This window comes from Myxine glutinosa, chromosome 4 (genome assembly GCF_964187855.1).
Source record: "Myxine glutinosa chromosome 4, kmMyxGlut1.1, whole genome shotgun sequence".
Classification (NCBI taxonomy): domain Eukaryota; kingdom Metazoa; phylum Chordata; class Myxini; order Myxiniformes; family Myxinidae; genus Myxine; species Myxine glutinosa.
The window spans coordinates 132,661,200-132,684,883 of NC_136264.1; the positions used below are offsets into that span (position 1 = coordinate 132,661,200).

Below are 23,684 nucleotides of genomic sequence, written 5' to 3' on the forward strand. Positions count from 1 at the left end.
ATTTTTGCTGTTATGGGATGTGAACTGTGCTTTGCTGCTTTAACAAGCTATGAGGTACGAGCAGTGTATATATATATATATATATATATATATATATATATATATATATATATATATATATATATATATATATATATATATATATACAGTCACGTGAAAAAGTAAGTACACCCCCATGTAAAGTTTTGACTTTTTCAACATATTTCAACATACAGCTATTTGATCTTCATTTCAACAATATTGATAGATAAAGGTGATATAATATAACAAATATCATGAAACATTTACATTTTGTAGTCCATTGTATAATTTAAACAAACATAAATGCAAATTTCGCATGTGGAAAAAGTAAGTACACCCCATGAAATGTTTTTAAAATCTTTTTAACATATGTGGACATATCAATATTTGATCTTCATTTAAACAGTATCTACAGATAAAGGTGATCTAATTGAACAAAAAACAATGAAAAATTGACTTTGCAATAATTTATTCAACAAAAAAATGTTGCACAGCATGCACAATTGCATGCACAGCTCGTTTCAAATCCCCCCACAACATCTCGATGGGATTTAGATCCGGGCTTTGACTTGGCCATTCCAGAACCCTCCATTTCTTTCTTTTCAGCCATTCCTTGGTGGATTTACTGGTATGTTTAGGGTCATTGTCATGTTGCAAGGTCCACCTTCGGTTGAGCTTCAACTTTCCGACAGATGGCCTCACATTATCCTCAAGCACCCTCTGGTACAATGAAGAATTCATAGTGGATTCTATGATGGTGAGCTGCCCAGGCCCTGAAGCAGCAAAGCTGCCTCAAACCATAATATTTCCACCACCATGCTTCACAGTTGGTATCAGGTTCTTGTGGTCAAATGCTGTCTTTGGTTTTCGCCAAACATGTCTTCTGTTACTGTGGCCAAATAGCTCTACCTTTGACTCATCTGTCCAGAGCACATTGTTCCAGAAGTGCTGGTCTTTGCCTAGGTGTTCATTGGCCAACTTTAGTCTTGCCCTGATGTTCTTTCTGGACAGCAAAGGTTTCCTCCTGGCACACCCCCCATGTAGATCAAATTTGTCCAGCCTCTTTCTAATGGTAGACTCGTGCACTTTGGCATCAACAGTGGCACGAGCTACCTGTAGGTCCCGTGATGACATTCTGGGGTTCTTCGAGACTTCTTTCAGCATCTTGGGGTCTGCTCTCGGGCTGAACTTGCTGGGGCGGCCTGGCCTGAACAAGTTGGCAGTTGTTTGGAATCTTCTCAACTTGTAGATGATCTTCCGGACAGTCGAATGATTGATTTCAAATTGTTTGTAGATCTTTTTAAATCCTTTGCCAGACTCGTAGGCATCTATAACCTTCTTTCTGAAGGCCTCAGAGAGCTCTTTTGATCGAGGCATGGTGACGCCACACACTTCAACAACAAAGAGCAAACCAAACTAAATGTCTGAGGTTTAAATAAGACAGGTTCCTCCAAGATCCTCTCTAACGATGTTCTAATCATTTGCACCTGAGCTGGTGCACCTGATTCTCATTTTAGGTATTTGAAGTAGTGATAAATGTCGGGGTGTACTTACTTTTTCCACATGCGAAATTTGCATTTATGTTTATTTAAATTATACAATGGACTACAAAATGTAAATGTTTCATGATATTTGTTATATTATATCACCTTTATCTATCAATATTGTTGAAATGAAGATCAAATAGCTGTATGTTGAAATATGTTGAAAAAGTCAAAACTTTACATGGGGTGTACTTACTTTTTCACGTGACTGTATATATATTTACGTATATACACACACACATATATACATATATACATATACACAAATATACATAAACATACACACACGTGCTATATCTACCCCATCTGGGCCCAGGCTGAGTGAAAACTTTCCCAACAATTTCAGGTGATCTACCCTGCATGATCATGATCAACCCTCTCCCCTATCCTGTCTCTCTCTTTTGCACTGATGAATGGTCAACACCGGAAACGCAGGCTTCTCCTTACTACCCATGGTGGTTAGCATGTCTAAATCAAAGTCCTGTTGATAACATCCATTCTTTTAACTGTCTGCTGAACTAAAGTGCTGAACTTCAGCCTGAACCTCAAATACTCAATTTATTAAATAAATCACCAGTGTACTTCGGCCTGACCCTCAAAAGCTAAATTTATTCCGTTGCTTGAGCACCTTGGCTTGAATTTCAGCCACAGTCATCAGAGTGGGTGACAATACTTCCAAGCAAGATGACATCTGAGCATTCTCCTTCAGGCTAAGTCATATCTTGGCACCAAAACATACATGATTCCAGAGAGACATTTTATACTGTACGAAGCAGTACATATCTGTAGGAGTAATAATAGTAATTGTATGTGTTCTAATCTGTGTATAATTCTTGTTCCTGTTTTTTCCTTTCCTCTCTCCCTCATTCCTTTATTGAAGCTGTCTCATCGCCATTGCACTGAAGAACAGTAAGACTGGCAGCTTGACAGTCAGTGAAATCTACAGCTTTCTCATGGACGCCTTTCCATACTTCAGAGTGCGTCTTATTGTTTCTTCCTCACTGATGTGTATAATCATATTCGCTTTCTCATTTGCTCACAGCCAATTCATCAACGTATTCTCTCTTAACTAGAAACACCCACATGCTGCACACCTAATGATATAATTCTAATGCAAGTCATATTGGCATGGAGCAGAGCCATGACACAACATATCCACTTTCACCTTGGCCTTACTGGAATGGCTGTGCTCACAGACTGTTTCTTAAGTCCATACCCTGAAATAACTCGTGAATTCACTGAATCGATGTGACTAGAAATGTAGCCTGAGTGTAACCAGAACAGACTGCAGAAATTTGGACCTCTTTCTCCAACTATTGTCCTTAATCTAGGCATATTATTTCTTTTAATTTGACATTCTACTTAGCAATGGTATCTGAATATCATTTAAAATTTGATTTTTTTAAAAATGCATTTATTAAATTAAGGGAGTATGTAGTTATTAAGTACATACAGTAAGGGGGTGATGAGGGTGGATTAATTGAGTAAACGAGTGGGCCTGGGACATGAGAGGGAAAGGAAGATGGGAGGAAATAGAAATAAGCTGTGACGGAAGGTACGGGGATTCTATGAGATGATGAGGTTGAGGGGTGCGGAGTGGTCAAAAGTTCCACCATTTTTGAGTCCATACAAATAGCCCCTAATGTTTGTCCTCCAACAACATATCCCATAAGTATGCAACCCCTCTCCACCAATTAAAAAATATGAGAAAATATGGTGGGTGGATGAAAATACTCAGAAGAAACTGATATACTTACCGTATATACAGTCGTGATCCCCAAATCTGTAGCTTTGCATGAAAGTCAGTCGGTGATATTGCTGAAGTTGTTTTTAATGCATCGGCCTTCCTTTGGTATCATAAGGTCTATCATTGTCGGACAAAGGTATTAGGAGACATCAAGGTACTTGACATATAGAACACAATGGAGTTATGAACATATGGCAAAAGACACCATCTTGTACTTCACAAAGATTCTGCTCTATTCACTCGATCATTTGCCCGATGCAATCTTCCATCTGCTTGGAAGTCAGCTAACAACACCTTTATCAACCATCCTTGCTGATTATACATGACGTGAGTAAAAATCACTTCCGCTCCACTGCAAAGCTCAGTGTTGTTTGGTTTGAACTTCTGCTTAAAATGAGTGAGATGAAACATTTTGAAAGTTTCGAATTATTCTCACTCGTATTTGAACATCACCGTAATGCATATTGTTGAGTTGTTTAAACTTTATCAGTGAATTAAAGGGCTTAACCGTTAAGGTGGCTGGCTTGAGATCTTAGGATCCTGCGTTTGAGCCCCTGTCGTGCTGTTGAAATAACACCAGGTGGGTTGACTCAGTCTGTCATCCTGCCGAGGTCGGCAAAATGAGTACCAGCTTACTGGTAATGGGGGGGAATTGCATTAGCAGCATAAGCGCACCCCCAGAAAATGATGTAGCTACGCAGCCATAGGCTGCATACGAACAACCACCAGTGAATTAAATACACATTACTGTATTATCGTGCGAATCCCTCCGGTTAATACCAGGAACCGTGGAAGACCAGAACGGCTTTAACGGAGGCGACGATCAATACGGATTTTACTATCAAACGCGGGAAGAGAAGAAGGGAAGAGGAAGAAGCGGGAGCGCGTAACTGTGGAAGGCGAACGAACTCAAACGGCACAAGATTTGCAGGGAACGGAAAATAATACAAGGGTTTATTTGCAAAGGTCGGGACAGGGAAACGCGATATTAAATAAAAGTCCTAAATTGGGACGTCCCCACAACTCACTTCAGAAACGAACAAGGGAAGATTAATTAATAAAAGGAAACGTCGTGTACTTGTAAATGTGGGGTGTGGGTGCAGCCTTATCTCGTCTGTCGTCTTGTATTGTATTGTTTGCCGTCCAAACACGGCTCCGTTCGGCCCCGCTCGCGCGCCACCAGGCCTCGCTCCAAGCTCCAATCGATCGCACACCACGAGGTCCCTCGCTCCGAAAGCACCGCTCCAAGCACCACGCAGATGGCGAGCCAAGACCACCAGGACCTCTGAAGACCAAGAGGAAAAGCGCAGAGAGCACAAGACAGCCAGGGAGGGACGTGCTGCGCAAGAGAGTTTGAACTGCAAGAGAGACATGCTGCGCAAGCAAGAAGAGCCGGATCCCCCGGATGTGCAAGACCGCAAATGTCGTTCCGCGCGCCCTCATATAACCTTGCAGCAGTGACGTCAGCCTTGGCGTGCCACCCAATCAGTGCCCTCCACCGAATCACAGGCCTGTAGCGTGGTCATAGCTCGTGTTACTCGATGTGGCTAGGCCTGCCGGAGGTGTAGCTGGCTGCGGCCCATGCGGCGGTGCCCCGAACTGGCCTCTTGCCTGTTCTCTTCCGAAGTCCTTGTCAGGGAAGGGAATTATTTAATGTTGTACTAAGAGCCTGTCTAAGTGTTTAAATGAGTGCATTGCCATAAGGGACAAAGGTTTGATTACCAGGTGTGACACACAGGGGTTTATCTTTAATCCCTACACTATCTAACACTTGAACATCCTGGTATGTTCACAAGCGGACATCTTAACCCGACAAACCGGACTAACATAGAAATTACAGGTAGATTCCCTATCGCGACAGATGAAGCATGTTACCTATTCAGATCTACCTGACTCTAGATATTGCTTTACCCTACCGACATAACAGTATTTATATTGTCGCGCGGATGCCCTCGGTTAATACCGTGGGCTCGCGGATGGCCAAACGAACTTTAATGGAGGTGACGATCAATTACGGATTTTTACTATGCAAGCATGAGAGGAAGAAGGAAGAGGAAGAAGCGGCGAGCTCTTACCCGTAGCGATCTCACCGGCAGTCTTCAATCCTGCAAAGTAATCTCACACGAACACGGGATTTGGAATGAAAGAGAAAATAATAGAAGGGTTTATTCAAAATAAATATTGGGACAGGGAAACGCGGTGATAACACTAAATTCTAGGTTGGAACATCCCCACTCACAGATTTCAAATACGAGACAAAGGGAGAATGAATAAAATAAATGTCCCGTCGTGTATTTGTGAATGCGAGCTTATCTGTCTGGCAGTGTAGCGTCGGGTCGATGTTCGAGCGTGTCGTCCGAATCAGCTCCGGTTGGTGCGAAGAAAGGCCTCGATGTGCCCCCGCTCACCCGCTGCCAGGCCCCGAGCCACTCGCTCGCCCCGGTCTCATCCGCTCTGCTCGTCGGTCGCACGCAAGGTCCCGTTTGCTCGTAGCACCAAGCCTCGTTCCAAACACCAACAGCACCAAGACCAAGACCAATCACCAAGAGCCCGCAATGAACCCAGGGAAGCCGGCCAAGACAAAACCAAGCCCACGAGCGAGTCATTTTGTCACCCACGGTGTGACGTTAGCTCTCTTCCTCCACCAACCAGTCCCTCACTTCTTCGTGGTCTTTCCCACTTCCTGACGTCACCGGCCCTTCCCCTCTAATCAGCGACCTGCTTTTAAGTAGTGATTTTGCGCCTTCCGCACTGATTGGCCGAGGTGTTCGCACCTTCCGCACTGATTGGCCGAGGTGTTCGCGCCTTCCGCACTGATTGGCCGAGGTGTCAACGGTCGGTGGCCAATCAGTGTGCCGCTTCCTTCCACCTTCCTTTCACCAATCAGTGGCCAGCCTCTTACCCCAACCAATTGCACGTTCTTTTGGGCGTGGCTATTGCTTGCCTTGCACGATGTGTGTTGCTATGCCAGCTGGTGATGTGGCTGGCTGCGGCCCCATCGGCGGTGCCCCGATCTGGCTTCCTGCCTGTTCTTCCTGTAAGTCTTATTGTGGCGGAGGGGAATTATTTAATGTGTGCACTAATGGATCTATCTAATGTGTATGAGTGCGTTGCCATAAGGGACACTGGGTTGCTCACAGAGGGAACGACACACGAGGGAATTTTACCCATAATCCCTGTACTAATTAGCATGCCTTGCCCCCTCGTAAAGGGGACACAGATACAACTTATTCCGACATCCGGCTAAGCATTGAACTTATTACAGGTAGATTCCCTATCACGACAATCGAGCACCTACCTATGCAGATCTACCTGGCTCTAGATATTCCTCCACCCCTAATTCATAACAATATTTCATAGTAGATGATTTGTAATCTGGTGCTACACAATACACATTTACAATTTACATAGAGAGAATTGGGGTCTTCCCTCCACCCTGACCCCCTCCCCCAGATATGCTACCTAGACAGAAACCATATACATGGGGTACCCTTAGGCAACTTGCAAAATGTTGTTGGACTTGGTTGGGTTTTTAAAAATTTTATAATTACATTTGGAATTTTTCTGTTAATGTTGGTTTTATATTTTCGGTCGAAATTTGTTTTCCAGTTGCTGTTTCTGCAAGTTAGAAAGAAAATGAGATATTTCAGACCAAACCTTCCTGAGTTATATGAACATGGAGCAGTTTGGTTACTGTGATACTTCCATGTCCTTGGTGTTAAAAAATAACAAATTGAGGAGAGGTTCTGGGAATGTTTTCTTTTTAAAATAATGAACTCACATGTCCTGAATAATATTCTCCAGATAGATGAAGTAGCGAAAGTGGAAATATGAGATAGGTGCAGAGTAAATGCAATAGGGTATGGGGAGTATAAAGCCAGTTAAAAAACATTTACTCATAAGTTTTCTCAATGTATGTATTCCACTGGATATGACAACATATTTCTATGTGTAGTGAGGATGAAATGAATCATGTGACACGACACAGAGTATTCTCTTATCGATGACCTTGTGCCTCTCTCCTTATTCTTCATCAGACGGCTCCAGATGGTTGGAAGAATTCTGTTCGTCACAATCTGTCTCTTAATAAGTGCTTTGAAAAGGTTGAGAACAAGATGGCCGGAGCAACAGGGACCCGTAAAGGCTGCCTATGGGCCTTGAACCATTTACGTTGTGACAAAGTTGAAGAAGAGATCCTCAAGTGGAAGAGGAAGGACCCAGCCGCTGTTCGCCGCAGCATGGCTCGCCCAGGTGAGCACAACAGAGCTATGTTGAAACAACAGAGCTATGTATATATATCCGTTTTAGCCCAATCACTCAATGGTGAAGAATCACTTTAAAAATTCTCTGATCCAGATCCGGATGTGGAACTTCACCAAAATCTAATCATTTCGTCCTTGTCACATACCCAACCTCTCCACCAAATTTCATCCAAATCCGTCCACAACCTTTTGAGATATCTCTTTCACAAACAAATAAACAACCAGACAGACAGACAAACAAACAGTCAGGCAGGGGTGAAAACATAACCTCCATCCACCTTCGGTGGCGGAAATAAAAATATGCTCCTGCTTCCATGGCCCAGACAATCTTTCAACTACCAGTTGAACTAACTTTTCACTTTAAGTATAACTTCAACTAATCTCTCTTTGACTAACTTTTCATAAATCAAGCTTGAACCTTGCTTTTGATGAAAGCATCAGGAAAGGTCCAGTTCCTGGTCCATGTATAGCAAACATGATTCCTGCCTAAATGTTGCTCATCTATGAGTCTTGACTTCGCAAATAAAAAGAATTTAAAAAACCATCAGAAATATTGTTAATAAACAAACATAATGATCACCACTAACTTCTTGCCATTCTTTTTCTTCCCCAGAAACCCTTGATGATCTCATTGTGGACACAGCCACAAAATCTTGTGTCTCTACACCATCAGGACCTCTTACCTCCCTTGCTCCACCTATAATCACAGCATCACACCACAATCCAAGTCCTCAACCTCCAACTCCAATCTTTCCCCAACCGTACCAGCTGTTTCCTTTTGGATCCTTAGCCTATCGTCCCCAACACCCACCTGCACCCCACCCGCCACCCCCTCCACCAATCCCACCAGTCGCCTCTCCGGCTTTCCTTGGAGGGTATGAGCCTTTGCCCGAACCCCTAGCAGGCCCAAGTCTGCTCGACTTTGCTCTGGGGGTGGAGCTGCCTCCCCACCATGATCTGGACTCCCTCACTCCCTCAATCATGGACTTCGACATACACGGTGAGGATGTCAAGATGCGGCATGGCGAGAAAAGAGTGTGTTTTATTCCATGGAATCATACAATTAAAAGGTTTTAACGTCCTCTTAATTAAAAAAAAAAAACAGGTCAAGGCTCATGGAATTGCTGGAAAACAAACGGTAGCTGTTGCCATAATGACAACAGGATAAAACTGTATATGCAGACAAGGCACAAACATACAAACAATATCAATGCGTAAAAGCAGAGCTACAAGTAGAGAGGAGGGAAGAGTCAGCGAGAGCAGAAGATATATTTGACAGGCACGGGGGACAGAATGAGCTACCTGGTGGGCTACTGTCGTGAAACAGTGGAGCGAAAAGCCAAAAAAAAAAAAGCATAGTGTCGTGCGAATCCCTCAAGGTTAACACCAGGGACCGCGGAAGACCGAACACCTTTAATTGAGGCGACGACCAAATCGGATTCGGCTATAAACTGTGGGAGGAAGAAATGAGGAGGAAGAAGCAGCAAAAGCGCTTACCTGGAGAGGGAACGAACTCAAACAGACACGGGTTTAACAAGGAATGGAAAGTAATGCAAGGGTTTATATTAAATAAAGGTCGGGACAGGGAAACGCGATAATAAATCTAATAATGATCCTAAATTGGGATCCCACACACCGACTTCCAAATACGAGACAGGGGAAAATGAATTAATAAAATTAATGTCCGTTGTGTACTGGGGAAATGTGGTGCGTCCTTATCTGTTTGTAGTCTGCAGTGTGTCATCCGGTTCGAGCGCAGTCGTCTGACTGCGGCTCCGTCCGGCTCTAAGCTCCGAGCATGAAGAAACATCAGCCTCCTCGCTCGCACACTCCACCCGGCCTCGATGCGACTCGCTCCGCGGCACACCACGAGGTCCCTCGCTCCAGTACCAACAGCACCGGATCCCGCTCCAAGCACCACGATGAACCGTCACCCAGCATGAAGCACGAAGGTCCAGCACGCAAGAAGAAAGAGCCATTGAAGATCAGGGACAAGAAGAGCAAGAGCTTCAAGCACAGAGAGAGATCTCCAATACAAAGGGGTCCAGCGCGCAGAGTCCAAGAGACAAAATGTCGTGCAGCGTGCCCTTTTGTAACCTGGCCTGTTCCGTCAGTCTTGGCATGCCACCAACTGGAGCCTCATAGCTTCCCGCCGTTTGCCGAACCTCCTCGCGCCTCCCGCGCTGATTGGTTCCAGGTTCATGCCTTCCGCGCCAACCAATCACAGTCCTCCTGGGCGTGGTTATAGCTAGTCTCACGCGATGATGCTAGGCCAGCTGGTGGTGCGGCTGGCGGCGGCCATCCGGCGGTGCCCCGATCTGGCTTGCTGCCGGTCTTCTTCCAAGGTCATTGTAAGGGAAGGGAACTATTTAATGTTGCACTAAAGGGCCTATCTCAGTGTTTATGTGTGCGTTGCCATAAGGGACAAAGGAATGATTACCAGGTCTGACACACAGGGGTGTTATCTTATTCCCGACAACTATTTAACACACAAACATCCTTGTATGTTCACAGGTATACTCTTACCCCGACAAACCGCCTAAAAACATAGAACGTATTACAAGGTTGATTCCCTATCGCGACAGTCGAATACCTACCTATACAGATCTACCTGGCTCTAGATATTCCTTTACCCTCCCCCCCCCCCCCCCGGACAACCCCCCCACCCGGAACCATAGCTCCTGCTAGGTTCACTGCAGGCGCTACGATTCCAGTCTTAACACTTACTGTCTCACACTTAATTAACCTATCAAATAAATCAGGAGGGCTGTGGGAAGTGAGCCGGAGCTACTTACCTATCCTCCTTAACAAGCTAACCCCCTTAACAATCATGCAAATATGTACAATGATCTTATTTGGTCATTCCTGCGGAGGGAGGAAACAAACAACACACAAAACTAACTTAACCACAAAACTTAACCAAACTTACAAAAATTCAAAACTCCAATAAACATTTGTACAACCCCAGTCTACAGACTGCGTCCCCCGGTGGATGCCACAAGACGGAACCTTACCTGTGGGGCCATCCCAATGCACCCCTAAATTTCCACGGGCCCTGTCCAGGTGTTACAGGTGAGTGACATGGCTCAGTGTATTTCGCCCTCATTCATTCGATACAACCCCTTATCCACTCATTCTCATTCCAAAAATCCTTGCACACAAAATCATTACTAAGTACGTACTGATTACACCCCCCTGCAGGACCATGGCATTGATGTCATATTCATGTGTGTGCATCATTTCTACTAGGCAGCGGGGAGGTACCGCACATCTAAGATGGTGGAGGCGCTTCAGGCTGTGGTGCCAGCAGTCCCAAAAACAAGGCACTTGACTCACAAGTTCATTGCCCCCCCCCCTCCTTGTACCTCTTGGCCCCGTGACAGCCGAACAGCCCTTTCCGCCGTTACCCCGCTGGTGAGGGTCTCCACACACCAGGCTCCGTTGCCTCCTGCTTCCGCGCAACTACACGGGTCGCCGGAAGTCTCCTTTATCCCACGGCGCCCAACCAGACCCTCTACCGACGAGCTCCAATTTCCAGATACCACTGGCTGCCAGGGGTAATTGCCGCAGAGGGGGGGCCGCAGGCATCGCTCCTCAGAGCTTGATCTGTACCTGCGGACACACACACACCTTCCCCACCCACAAGATCCCCAAAACACATTTCCTCCCCCGCTGCCATTCAATTCTCAACACATTTCCATAGATGGTACAAAAGATGTTTCAAAAGAGTTGCCATGGCCTGCTTCATGTGAAATCCCCAGTTCACATTTTGCCAATACGTTTCCATTTTCAAAAGTACATTTCAAAACTCAATAATCACTCATACTCAATGTTCAACCTCACGATCACATAAAAACACATATCCACCACACAAAAACAAACGCCACCCCCAAGACACTGTGGCACACATTCCATCCCCTCACCGGCCATGTCATCACTCTCTCCCGCCCCCAACTACAAATTACCTATCCCCAATTTCCATAGCAAGTCCTGAAGCCTGGGACAGTAAACATCAAGGCCTTACCGCTACCTTGATGTGCAGGTAATTACCGGTTGGTCAGGTCCAAAGTGCCATCCACCCACAAAATCCCAAAATTTCTCATTGGACCAATCAAATTTTTCCAAATTTCACTCTTCTCCCCACTATAAAGGCAGGTATGTGGGTCCGCATCCAACGGTGATCTCCACTACACAACTACCTGTGGCCATGACAGCTCCGCACCTCTACCGTGCAAGGGTCATCGGGACAAGGTGAGCAGTCAAAATGCCAACATGGCCCATGAGTGTCCATAAGGGTGCGACCCACCATCCATCCTTTGGCACCCCTGCGAGGAACACAGCTGCACTAGCCTCAGCTGGCCAATGTGGTGAGCACCTGCCGCCAACTCCGCCATCCCCAAGGCCTCGGACCTGGGAGGCACGGTCACAGTGCGTGGCATCCCAACAGCCACGTCCCCTGCACCTTCACATCATCCCCCAGTCCGACCACATGCAGCCCCCAGTGCCCACCCACACTTGACCACACCAAGGTCCAGTCAACAGCCATGCTCCACCAGGAGTCCCACCCAGAAGACATGGTCCACACACCTCGGACACCCATAGCACCACGTTGACCCCCAGACTACACAACTACATCCCCATAACCCCACGTCCCAAATATTGGCACAGTCGCCCCCGCAACCAGTTGAAGGCTGTATCCTGCCTATTGTCAATTTTATCACAGCCTCCAACACTTTGGTCTAAACACACCTGGATCAATAATGGTGTCACTGCTGTCAGTGACCACCATTTCTCATTACAAAATCCACCCTTAAATTTGCATCTAACCCTCAGATTACCCATGCCAACCATTTTTCACATTTCACTAAACTCACCAAAGAAAGATGCTTTGCCATACGCATGCCAGCCGAGCATGGCCCATATGCTGGGCGCGTTACAAATTCCCATTCAACAAACCCATGGATCTCTTCCCAACCTGAGAGTCCATAAATCATAATGGAACATCTGTGGAAGGTCACTCTCACACCATCACGTTCCACAGTTGCCCCAATGGTTGTCCGGTGGGCTATCTCATTCCTGTCCATTCGGTTCGACCCGCGTCTGTAGACCAACACAGCATGGCAGGTCACCACATGGTGGCTGTCCCAGAGTCTCAGGAGGAGGGTGTCAGGCCACATGCCCGGGTGGTCAACACATCAGGCCCAAGTTGGCCGTCCGCGGTGCCACCACCAAAGCCCGACCCACAACACCTCCCCCTAGTGGTCCTCAATAAATGCCATGCCAGGCTTGAGAAACCACCTCGGACCCCATGGAGGTCTTAACCCCCACCAGGGTCCAGTGACCCTGCCGGCCCGAGCCACACGCTCGGGCGGCGCCCCGGTGGACAAGGGACGCCACACTCCACCAGACCCCCCGTGTTGCCCAGGTCATACCATGCCACCCATGGCTGGACCCCACGTCCAAATCTCGCCAGCACAGCCCCCAGCTGGCTGGCATCCCCAAATTTCCAAAGGGGCAACTTTTGCCCGAGGCCATCCCCAATGACCTCCCCTGGTCCAAATCCCGCAGCCCGGGGACCAACTCCCTCCAAGGCTGCTCCAAATCACATTCCCATTTCCATATAAATTTATTTTTCCCTTTAAAAATCTTGATTCCCACTGCCAAACTGCAGCTGCAGGTAACAACCCCCTCAGGTTGTGCTGCCCCTCCCTGCAACTGTTCCAAATTCCCTACGGGGACCAAATTTCCCGAGGCTCTATCTCCCGATCCTCCAATGTATACCACTGGATGCCAGGGGTAATCCAGCCCGGAGCCAACACACTCTCCCAACTGGTTCTGCAATTTTGGAGCCTCCTGTACCCAATCGGTGTGCACGATGAGTCCCTTCGGTCACCTCAACCACCTCCTCGGACCGACTCACCTCCTCCCCCAAACTCCTTTGGGCCCGGTCAAACTCCACCTCCATGGGACTGTCCCAGGTCCCCAGCCGCTGGGTCACATCATTTACATCCCAATCATTACCACTCATTTCTGGCCCTATCAGGCCATCCCCAATAAATACATGGTCCGACTCCATTACTCGGACCCCCAGCCCCTATTTTTTTTTTTTTTTTTGTATACAAGATCGAGGCTCGTGAAAGAGCTAACATTAATCACACAAAAAGTCAAACCGACACACAAAACACAAAAAACTAAGGAGAGCGGCAGACAAGATGGGGAGAGAGGGGGGAAGGACACAAACACAACATTTGAGAGCAGGGACAACGGGAGAAATGTGGGAGGGGGAGGGCTTTGGGGGAGGTGGGAGAGGTATAAAACATATGAACACTGCAAGGACTTCCAGGAAAGAAGTTGGAATTTCAAAAAAAAAAAAAAAAGTGTATCTGGGGTGAATTAGTGGGGGTAGAAAAGATCAAGGTTTTGGATGGGGGAAGATAAGAGATGATGGTGAACAGCTGTTTTAAAGACCTGGAGGGAGGAGTGGGATTGAAGGGAGTGGGGGAGTTTGTTCCAGAGGTGGGAGAAAAGGGAAATGAAAGAGTGAAGGTGAGCAGAGAGCCTAGATTTCGGCAGTTTAACCATAAGAGGGTTGCAGGCAGATATTGTGCGACCTGAAGGAATATTGGGGGGACAGAGCACAGAGAGAGCTGGGGGAGCAAGGGCGGAGAGGAGTCGCTAGAAGACAGAAAGACCACCAACCTGCCTGCGGTGAGTGAGTGAAAGGCCCTCGGAGTTAACTTCATCGCAGGAGATTCCAATGATTCTGAAAGCTTTGCTTTCAACAGCGTGAAGCCGAGCTAGGTGTGAGGCAGGAGCACCAGCCCAGAGGGGGGAACAGTATTCCATTGAGCTGCGGATGAAAGCCTTGTATGTGGTGAGAAGCTCAGGTGTGCCAAGGAAGGACTTCACACGACGGAGGATGCCCAGTCGGAAACTGGCTTTGGAGGCCAGCTTGGAAATGTGGTTTTCCCAAGAAAGATCATGGCAGATAGTGAGACCCAAAAGCTTGAGCGACAGAACTTCTTGGAGAGGATTGTTGAGAAAGTAGATGGGAGGGTTTTCCATTCGGTCCTTTCAGAGAGACATTGTAAGAGTGTGCGATTTGTCAGGATTGAAAGACATGTTCCACTTGTTTGACCAGTCTGTGATGTTTTTTCAGGTCTGCAGAGAGTGAGGAGGCTGCAGACTGCCAATCTGAGGGATGAGGAATGGAGCGGCAGATAGTGGAGTCATCAGCAAAGAGATCGAGAAGATTTACCAGAGAGTCGGAGAGATCATTGATGAAGACCAGAAATAGCACAGGGCCCAGAACACTACCTTGGGGAACTCCAGCCAGAACAGGCAGGGGAGATGAGAGAAATCCATTCAGGGCCACACGTTGCCTTCGACCAGAGAGGAAGTCCGCAAGCCATGAGTGGAGATTTGTATGGATACCATAGGAGGAGAGTTTGGTGAGCAGAGCTGGGTGCCAGACCGTATCGAAGGCACGTGATATGTCAAGTGAGACAGCTCTGATTTCCTGTTTGGCATTGAGGACCTCCATCCATTGTTGAGACAGCAGAAGCAACATGTCCAGAGCAGAATGACCTGGTCTGAATCCAAATTGATGATCAGAGATCAAGCCATTGGAGAAGAGGAAGGATTTGATATCCGAAGCAATGATGGATTCCATGACTTTGCTGATAATGGGAAACAGGCTGATTGGTCTGTAGTTGCAAGGATCTGTTTTTGCACCTTTTTTGTGTAAAGCGGTAATGTTTGCTGATTTCCAAGATGCTGGCAGATGACCTTGAGCAAAAGAGAGGGTGAAAAGAACAGAGAGAGGGTGAGATAGAGCGGCAGAGCAGGATTTTAGGACCCGTGGGCTGATGCCGTCTGGTCCAGTTGCAGAATCAGAGTCGAGGTTTGACAGAAAATTCTCCACCTTGTCAGGAGAGAAGGACACAGAGTCCAGGAGCAGTTGGGTTCGACTGGGAAAGGTGGGAACAGAGAGAGATGGGTTTGGGACACAAGATTTTGAGGCAAACACAGAGTTGAGGCATTCGGCTTTGTCATGTGTGGTGTGATTTGTATTGTTATGTGTATTGTTATCCCCTCTTGCTCTGAACCACCGCCCTGGAACAGCAAGGATCCAAATCCATCTCCCTGTTGAGGTGTTGCAGCATCCACCCGGCCCCGACAAACCTCCAGTCCAGCATTTACCTGTAAATTTCCGTCCCTACCTTCCCCATTTCCTTAAATTGCCATACCCGGTGCAATTCCCAATTTGGCTTCCCCCCGTTCAGATCAAATTTCTGCCACCCTTGGCTCCTCCTGGGCCCCGTCGGCACCATTCTTTCGTTCCTCCTCCAATTCTTCCTTCGTCCGGGCATCCATTTTGTTAATCATTCGGTCAATTTGATTTTCCAATCGCTCACTCTGAACATCCATTTTATTTTTCATTTCTCCCATCTTATTACTCATTCCTTCCATCAGCTCACTCTGAGCATCCATTTTGCTATTTATTTCCCTCATGGTGTTATTCATTTGCTCATTCTGAGCCTTAATCTCCCTAAATAACCGATGCAAAATCTGGTCAGTTATCGGGGCCATCTCTACGGCGGGGAAAGCTCCACTCCTGCTCGCTACCCCATCTACTTCCGACTCACTTCGAAAGCTCAACGCACCTTCCATTCTCCTTTCTTCCATAGCGCTCACCTCCTCCATCCATGAAGAGGAGGTCACTTTCCTGCACGGATTTTACAACCGGAATAAAATTTAAATTTTAACTGACGCGCTGTTCACGTCCCGCGCACCGATTGACTATTCCAATTTATCGCCTCCGACTAAAAAAATTTTGTTTCCAAATTCTCCACACTCTTGACACCAAATTTATAACAGGGTTCTATCCCACTCCTTGACAACAGTTGTCTGTTGTCAAAAAGTTCGTATCCCACTACTGACACCAGTTGTCGAGCGAATCCCTCAAGGTTAACACCAGGGACCGCGGAAGACCGAACGGATTTAATTGAGGCGACGACCAAATCGGATTCGGCTATAAACCACGGGAGGAAGAAGGGAGGAGGAAGAAGCGGCAAAAGCACTTACCTGGAGAGGGAACTAACTCAAACGGACACGGGTTTAACAAGGAATGGAAAGTAATGCAAGGGTTTATTTTAAATAAAGGTCGGGACAGGGAAACGCGATGATAATTCTAATAATGATCCTAAATTGGGATCCCACACACCGACTTCCAAATACGAGACAGGGGAAAATGAATTAATAAAATAAATTAATAAAATAAATGTCCGTCGTGTACTGGGGAAATGTGGTGCGTCCTTATCTGTTTATAGTCTGCAGTGTGTCATCCGGGTTCGAGCGCAATCGTCTGACCGCGGCTCCATCCGGCTCCAAGCTCCGAGCACGAAGAAACCTCAGCGTCCTCGCTCGCACGCTCCACCCGACCTCGATGCGACTCACTCCACAGCACACCACGAGGTCCCTCGCTCCAGTACCAACAGCACCGGATCCCGCTCCAAGCACCACGAGGAACCGTCACCCAGCACGAAGCACTAAGGTTCAGCACGCAAGAAGGAAGAGCCAATGAAGACCAGGGACAAGAAGAGCAAGAGCTTCAAGCACAGAGAGAGAGATCTCCAATACGAAGGGGTCCAGCGCGAAGAGTCCAAGAGACAAAATGTCATGCAGCGCGCCTTTTTGTAACCTGGCCTGTTCCGTCAGTCTTGGCGCACCACAAACCGGAGCCTCGTAGCTTCCCGCCGTTTGCCAAACCTCCTCGCGCCTTCCGCGCTGATTGGTTCCAGGTTCGCGCCTTCCACGCCAACCAATCACAGTCCTCCTGGGTGTGGTTATAGCTCGTCTCACGCGATGTTGCTAGGCCAGCTGGTGGAGTGGCTGGCGGCGGCCATCCGGCGGTGCCCCGATCTGGCTTCCTGCCGGTCTTCTTCCAAGGTCATTGTAAGGGAAGGGAACTATTTAATGTTGCACTAAAGGGCCTATCTAAGTGTTTATATGTGTGCGTTGCCATAAGGGACAAAGGAATGATTACCAGTTCTGACACATAGGGGTGTTATCTTATTCCCTACAACTATTTAACACACAAACATCCTTGTATGTTCACAGGTATACTCTTACCCCGACAAACCGCCTAAAAACATAGAACGTATTACAAGGTTGATTCCCTATGGCGACAGTCGAATACCTACCTATACAGATCTACCTGGCTCTAGATATTCCTTTACCGTCCCCCCCCCCCCCCCCCCCCCCGTCCCCCACCCGACATAACAATAGGTAGGTAGAAAGATTGGACTTTGGGAGAGTAAAAAATAATCGACCACATGATTAGCATGCGACCTAGTGGGGCAGGTCACTACCAGATAGAAGCAATGGCAGATTATAACAGGGGCAAATGGGGCATTTGCTCTCGGTTCCAGATCTTGACCGGCTCCAAAGAATTAAGTGAATAAAATATTTTTATGCAGTTTCTCTGTTTCAAACGAAAATAGTTGTCTGGACACAGGAAATGGTCCAAACTTGGTAAATCTGTTCTGTTCTGTATCATAAAATAACTATAATCAGGTGTTCACACTAGGACGCAGGTACTCATGCACGGTAAAGAAAGCTAGTGTGTTAGTGTAGGTAATTAGATTGTACGGTAAGAGTGTAGCTAGTGTAGGTAAGATTCTTCCGCGATAATGCTGATAATTGATATACTGTGATTTCAAAATATAAGTGTACAAAATTGAGTTTATAAATGATAACGTCATAATTTATACGTTGTATTGTAAGTCTATAACTTATAAGATAAAAAAAATTGATAAAAATTTGTCTAAGGAGAACGTGCGAACAAGGAGGATGAAGAGGGGGTTTAGAAGCGTCAGGAACGAAAAAAGAGTGGCTTGCGAGTTTCTCGTCTGGAGCAGACGTTCTGGGAGAGCGCTTAGAGAGGAGTAAGAATGGTAAAATGCATACTAAGCTGAGAGACATTAAAATCAGAGTGGGAGCATCCTCGAAGCTGACATTAGATTTTTGCATTCATGTTGAGACCGGCCCAAAAATATTCTTTGCCCCCGGACCTGGCAAGGCTTAATCCGGCACTGGATAGAAGGCGATAGAAAACTGTCAGACGTTCAACCTGTTTCCAGAGACGAGAAGGCTCTGAACCTCTGATGGGAGATACCAATTCGGATGAGGTCCTCATGGATTCCACTACTTCCAGAGGAGCTAGGTAAAAGGTACTTGCATATAGTTAGAAGTGAAAGGTTTGAGCTATTTCTTAGCATAAACATTATTGCACTAAGTACCTGAAGGTAAAGCCGATGTCAGGTTTTTATTATGTGTGTGCTTAGAAATGTCGAATGGATATTAAATGGATGCATTCTACTGTACATGAATGAGGCGCTTACTGCCTGCAGGCAGCTGGTGGGAGGACCTACGCAGGGAAAGCTTGGCCCTGGACTCACTGGCTCCACTAGTCTCCACATCTTCCACTTCGGTTCCCCTGTACTCAACATCACCACCATCTCCTTCAACTCGATACCCTCTCCTCACCTCGCTGAAGCCTGCAGCATCTTCACCAAGTCCTCCTGGGCCTAAATCCTCAAGCACAGAAGTGCCTGTGACTTATTTGACTCTAGGTCACCCTTCAGAGGTCTAAAGTTTCTCATTCTCATCACCTCTACGTCTACAGGGAAGTTGTATACAAAGAGGACTGGACAAGGAAGAATCGTGTCTGCCATTCACATATTCTTTTGTAATAGAATCCAGACAGGTTATACATGATACTGTCAAAACATAAAGCGGAAGGAATGGAGTCTATCGGCAGACGACGAAGACAGTGACCCATGTCATATTAAACATTTTGAGTAGATAAGGCTTTAGAGGACACAGATGAAGATACAGCTGCCTATAGAAACCGAAATCATAACGGACATGTTGTGTTGGAAATGTTAAGAAATTGTCACTCTTCAATCTTCAGATTGAAAAGCACCATCTCACGTGGTCTTCCATTTCCACCGATGATCTTTCCATCATTGGTAACATCCCGCCACATACACACCTGTTCTCACGGATCATGTTTGTGTGCCCGCCAAACATCCGCCCGTTTCCTTCTGTGTAAGTCAAAACCTCCTCGATCCCATATCGCTCGATTCCAGATCCACGAGGCCCATCTTTGTGTAAGAACAATTATTGGAGGTGAAAGGAGTTGAAACATGGCCGACCATTAACATCACACAATGTCTCCCTGTGTACCAATTCGACACAAACCTGCTTTGCATTTTGTCCTTGTTGTCTCATTTCTGCTCTCTCACCCGTTGAGCAGCATCCAGATCGTTCCTGTACATATAATACGGACAGGACAAGGACATTAAGAGAAGGTGAACGAATCAGCAAAGTATGCAATTTCACAACTTCATATAGCGAGTATTTAGATGGGAACATTAAACGGCCAATTACCTTTCCTCCTTTTTACCTCTACATCCTCTTTTGTTTTCTTCCTCTTCGGTTTTTTTTTTTACCTCATCATCATCTCGTTACCTTTTCTACCGAAGGTAGGCGGAGGTTATGTTTTCACCCCTGTATGTTTGTTTGTTTGTGAACGGGATGTCTCAAAAAGTTGCGGACGGATTCGGTTGAAATTTGCTGAGGATGGTACGTGACAAGAATGACTCGATTCGATTTTCGTGAAGATCCGGATCTGGATCAGAGAATTTTTTCACCATTCAGCTTTAGAGGAGACATTGAGCATTGAGCATTAATTCCTCAACATTGAGTGATTGGGCTAAAACAATATACTGTATAGCACAATTTCTCAAAAAGTTGTGGAAAGATTCAGTCGAAACTTGGTGGACAAGTTGTGTGTGTGACAAGGACGACTCGATTCGATTTTCTTGAAGATCCGGATCTGGATCAGAGAATTTTTTCACCATTCAGCTTTAGAGGAGACATTGAGCATTAATTCCTCAACATTGAGTGATTGGGCTAAAACAATATATAGCACAATATCTCAAAAAATTGTGGACAGATTCAGTCGAAATTTGGTGGACAAGTTGTGTGTGTGACAAGGACGACTCGATTAGATTTTGGTGAAGATCCGGATGCGGATCAGAGAATTGTTTCACCATTAAGCTTTAAAGGAGACATTGAGCATTGAGCATTAATTCCTCAACATTGAGTGATAGGGCTAAAATAATATATTGCACGATATCTCAAAAAGTTGTGGACGGATTCAGTCGAAACTTGGTGGACAAGTTGTGTATGTGACAAGGACTAATATATTCGATTTTGGTGAAGATCCGGATGCGGATCAGAGAATTTTTTCACCATTCAGCTTTAGAGGAGACATTGAGCATTGAGCATTAATTCCTCAACATTGAGTGATAGGGCTAAAACAATATATTGCACGATATCTCAAAAAGTTGTGGACGGATTCAGTCGAAACTTGGTGGACAAGTTGTGTGTGTGACGAGGACTAATATATTCGATTTTGGTGAAGATCAGGATGCGGATCAGAGAATGTTTTAATTTTTCCAAGTGATTCTTGACCATTGAGTGATCGGGCCAAAAACGACATAAAACATGATATTTCAAAAAGTTGTGGACGATTTTTGACAAAACTTGGTGGACGAGTTGGTTAGGTGACAAGAACAATCTGATTCGATTTTGGTTCAGGTCCGAATCCAGATCCAGCCTATCAGTGGGATACAATATCTAGACTGTTCAGTCTGGCGGAGATATGAACTCTACTGAGTGCTGTTATAGTTCTTCATGAAATTGCTGGTGTTTGTCATTCCTTTTCTGTTGTTCTGACCATTTTTCATGCCCTCTCCCCGCTGTTCAAATTATTCATCTTCATCCTCCTCCCGAGCACCAACTTCTTAATGTAATAGAAGTTAAGCCACTTCCACCACAACCTGCTTATCTACAAGAGCCATTCCAACTGCTATTGTCTCGTTGCGAATTTTACCCTCAGACGTTTTAAACAATTTAACCCATTATGACATAATCAAAATGTCCTGCATTTACAACGCTCTACGCTGCATGAGCTCCGCTCGTCGTACGTCACTCACCTCTTTGTGCCATCAATTCATCAATATGTGTGTCTTCCCTCGGAAGGACGTTAAACTGGGCGTCCCGTCTGCTAGTATTAGTTGGTGGACGTTTAAGATCACACGGTGTCCTTCGCGAAGAGTAGGCGAGTTATCGCCGGCACGCTGAAGAAATTGCAAATTCCTGCTCTGACCTGCAGGGGGGCAGGCACTCCATCAGCTACGCTGCAACCCTGCGCTGCATAAAAAGAAGAAGAAGAAGAAGAAGACAAAATATAGCAAAATAAACAATTGTTTCATTGTCCATTATTTTCACAATTTTATTTCCATCTCAATCAACATGATCAGTTGTTACCCTCGTTCTCAGATTGTCAGTACAAACAAAGGGTATTAATCATATTTTAGCGCATGGACTCGTCACATACAAGTATATCTAACCTGTAGGGCCAATGATTAAGGACCATCCATTTATTACGTATGCAGGGTGGAGAAAGAGCATGTAAATTCATTTGGAAACGAGCCTCGATACCTGTATGTACAAATTCTCTCTGATCTCATATGATGACACAATATTCATGTATTTACATTGGTACATATGGAGGGAATGACCAGTTATTTTTCTATCCAAGGTCGAGGCTCATGGAAGAGCAATTTTAATACTATAATGTAGTATGTACTTAAATTAATGATTACTGCAAACAGGAGATCCCAGCCGAGCACTTGCCTCATGATGCTGCAATTCAAGATTAAACATCATCAGAAACAGTCCCAATGGTGTCTCCCGAGACGAGTCCAATCAACCAAAGTCGGTCCTACATGTGCTTCCTGGTCGTGATTACCATGGACCATAACGAGGGTCGGTCGGATGACGGGATGAGAACACGTTCCTCACCCCTCCATGGGTTGTTATTCCCACAAGACGAAGTTCAAACTTCGAGCGATGTCCACAGTGATAGTGAGGTACTCGGTGATGCAGCACCACGAACTGCATGGTTCCATCGGCTCGCTCGAGTGATGGCCAAGGTGGAAATCTCCTTTCTGTACGTTGATACACTTCCAGACAAACGTTTGTAATTTGAATAAATGGATTACACTCGCCCCATTCTTCTTTTATTTTCGTGTCTACGTATATGTGTAGAGTTTGTACGTACATACATCATGTGTAGGATATGGGTAGTAGGAGATATCGGTGTACTTTTACATGGATAAGGATAGTACAATACCTTCAGAAAGTATTCACACCCCTTGACCTTTTCACATTTTGTTGTGCGAAAGCCTGAATTTAAAATGGATTAAATCGAGATTTTTTTTTAATCTCTGATTTACACATAAGACCCCATAATGTCAAAGTGGATTTTTTGTTTAAGAAATATTTTCAAAATAATTAAAAATGAAACACAGAAATATCTCATTTACATAAGTATTCAACCTCCTGAATCAATACTTCGTTGAAGCTCCTTTTTTTCTTTTTTTTTTCTTTTCTTTTTTTTTCTTTTTTTTTTGTATACAAGATCGAGGCTCGTGATTAGCAGCGATTACAGCTTTGAGTATTCTTGGGTATGTCTGTATCGACTTTGCACATCTGGATTTGGGGAGTTTCTCCCATTCTTCCTTGCAGATTTGCTCAAGTTCTGTCAAGTTGGATGGGGAGCGTCGGTGAATAACAGTCTTCAGGTCTTTCCACAGATTTTCAATGGGATTCAAGTCTGGGCTTTGCCTGGGTCACTCGAGGACTTTCACGTTCTTGTTCTAAAGCCATTCCAGTGTTGCTTTGGCTGTATGCTTGGGGTCATTGTCCTGTTGGAACGTAAATCTTCGCCGCAATCTAAGGTCTTTTGCACTCTGAAGCAGGTTCTCCTCAAAAATTGGCCTGAATTTGGCTCCATTCATTGCTCCCTTTATCCTTACAAGTCTCACAGTTCCTGCCGTTGAAAAGCACCAACAACAACAACAACATGCATTTTAAGGCCATTTTCCCTGCTAATTTTAAGGCCATTTTCCCGTTGAAAAGCACCCCCATAGCATAATGCCGTCACCACCATGTTTCACGGGTGGGATGATG

At 45.7% G+C, this 23,684-nt stretch overlaps 1 protein-coding gene across 3 annotated transcripts in view; it reads left to right on the top strand.

The window, feature by feature from the left end:
- Positions 1-20,035, top strand: part of LOC137425239 (forkhead box protein N4-like) — an 89,584-nt gene extending 69,549 nt beyond the window's left edge. For 2 of the 3 annotated variants that reach the window (XM_068113453.2, XM_068113454.2), the window contains exons 7-10: positions 2,446-2,542; positions 7,350-7,563; positions 8,188-8,574; positions 18,989-20,035. In XM_068113453.2, the coding sequence (XP_067969554.1) occupies positions 2,446-2,542; positions 7,350-7,563; positions 8,188-8,574; positions 18,989-19,230 (940 nt within the window). In that variant the 3' untranslated portion in view covers positions 19,231-20,035. The remainder of the gene's footprint in view (positions 1-2,445; positions 2,543-7,349; positions 7,564-8,187; positions 8,575-18,988) is intronic. The other variant, XM_068113456.2, reaches the window with a different exon arrangement.
- Positions 20,036-23,684: the final 3,649 nt, after the last annotated feature.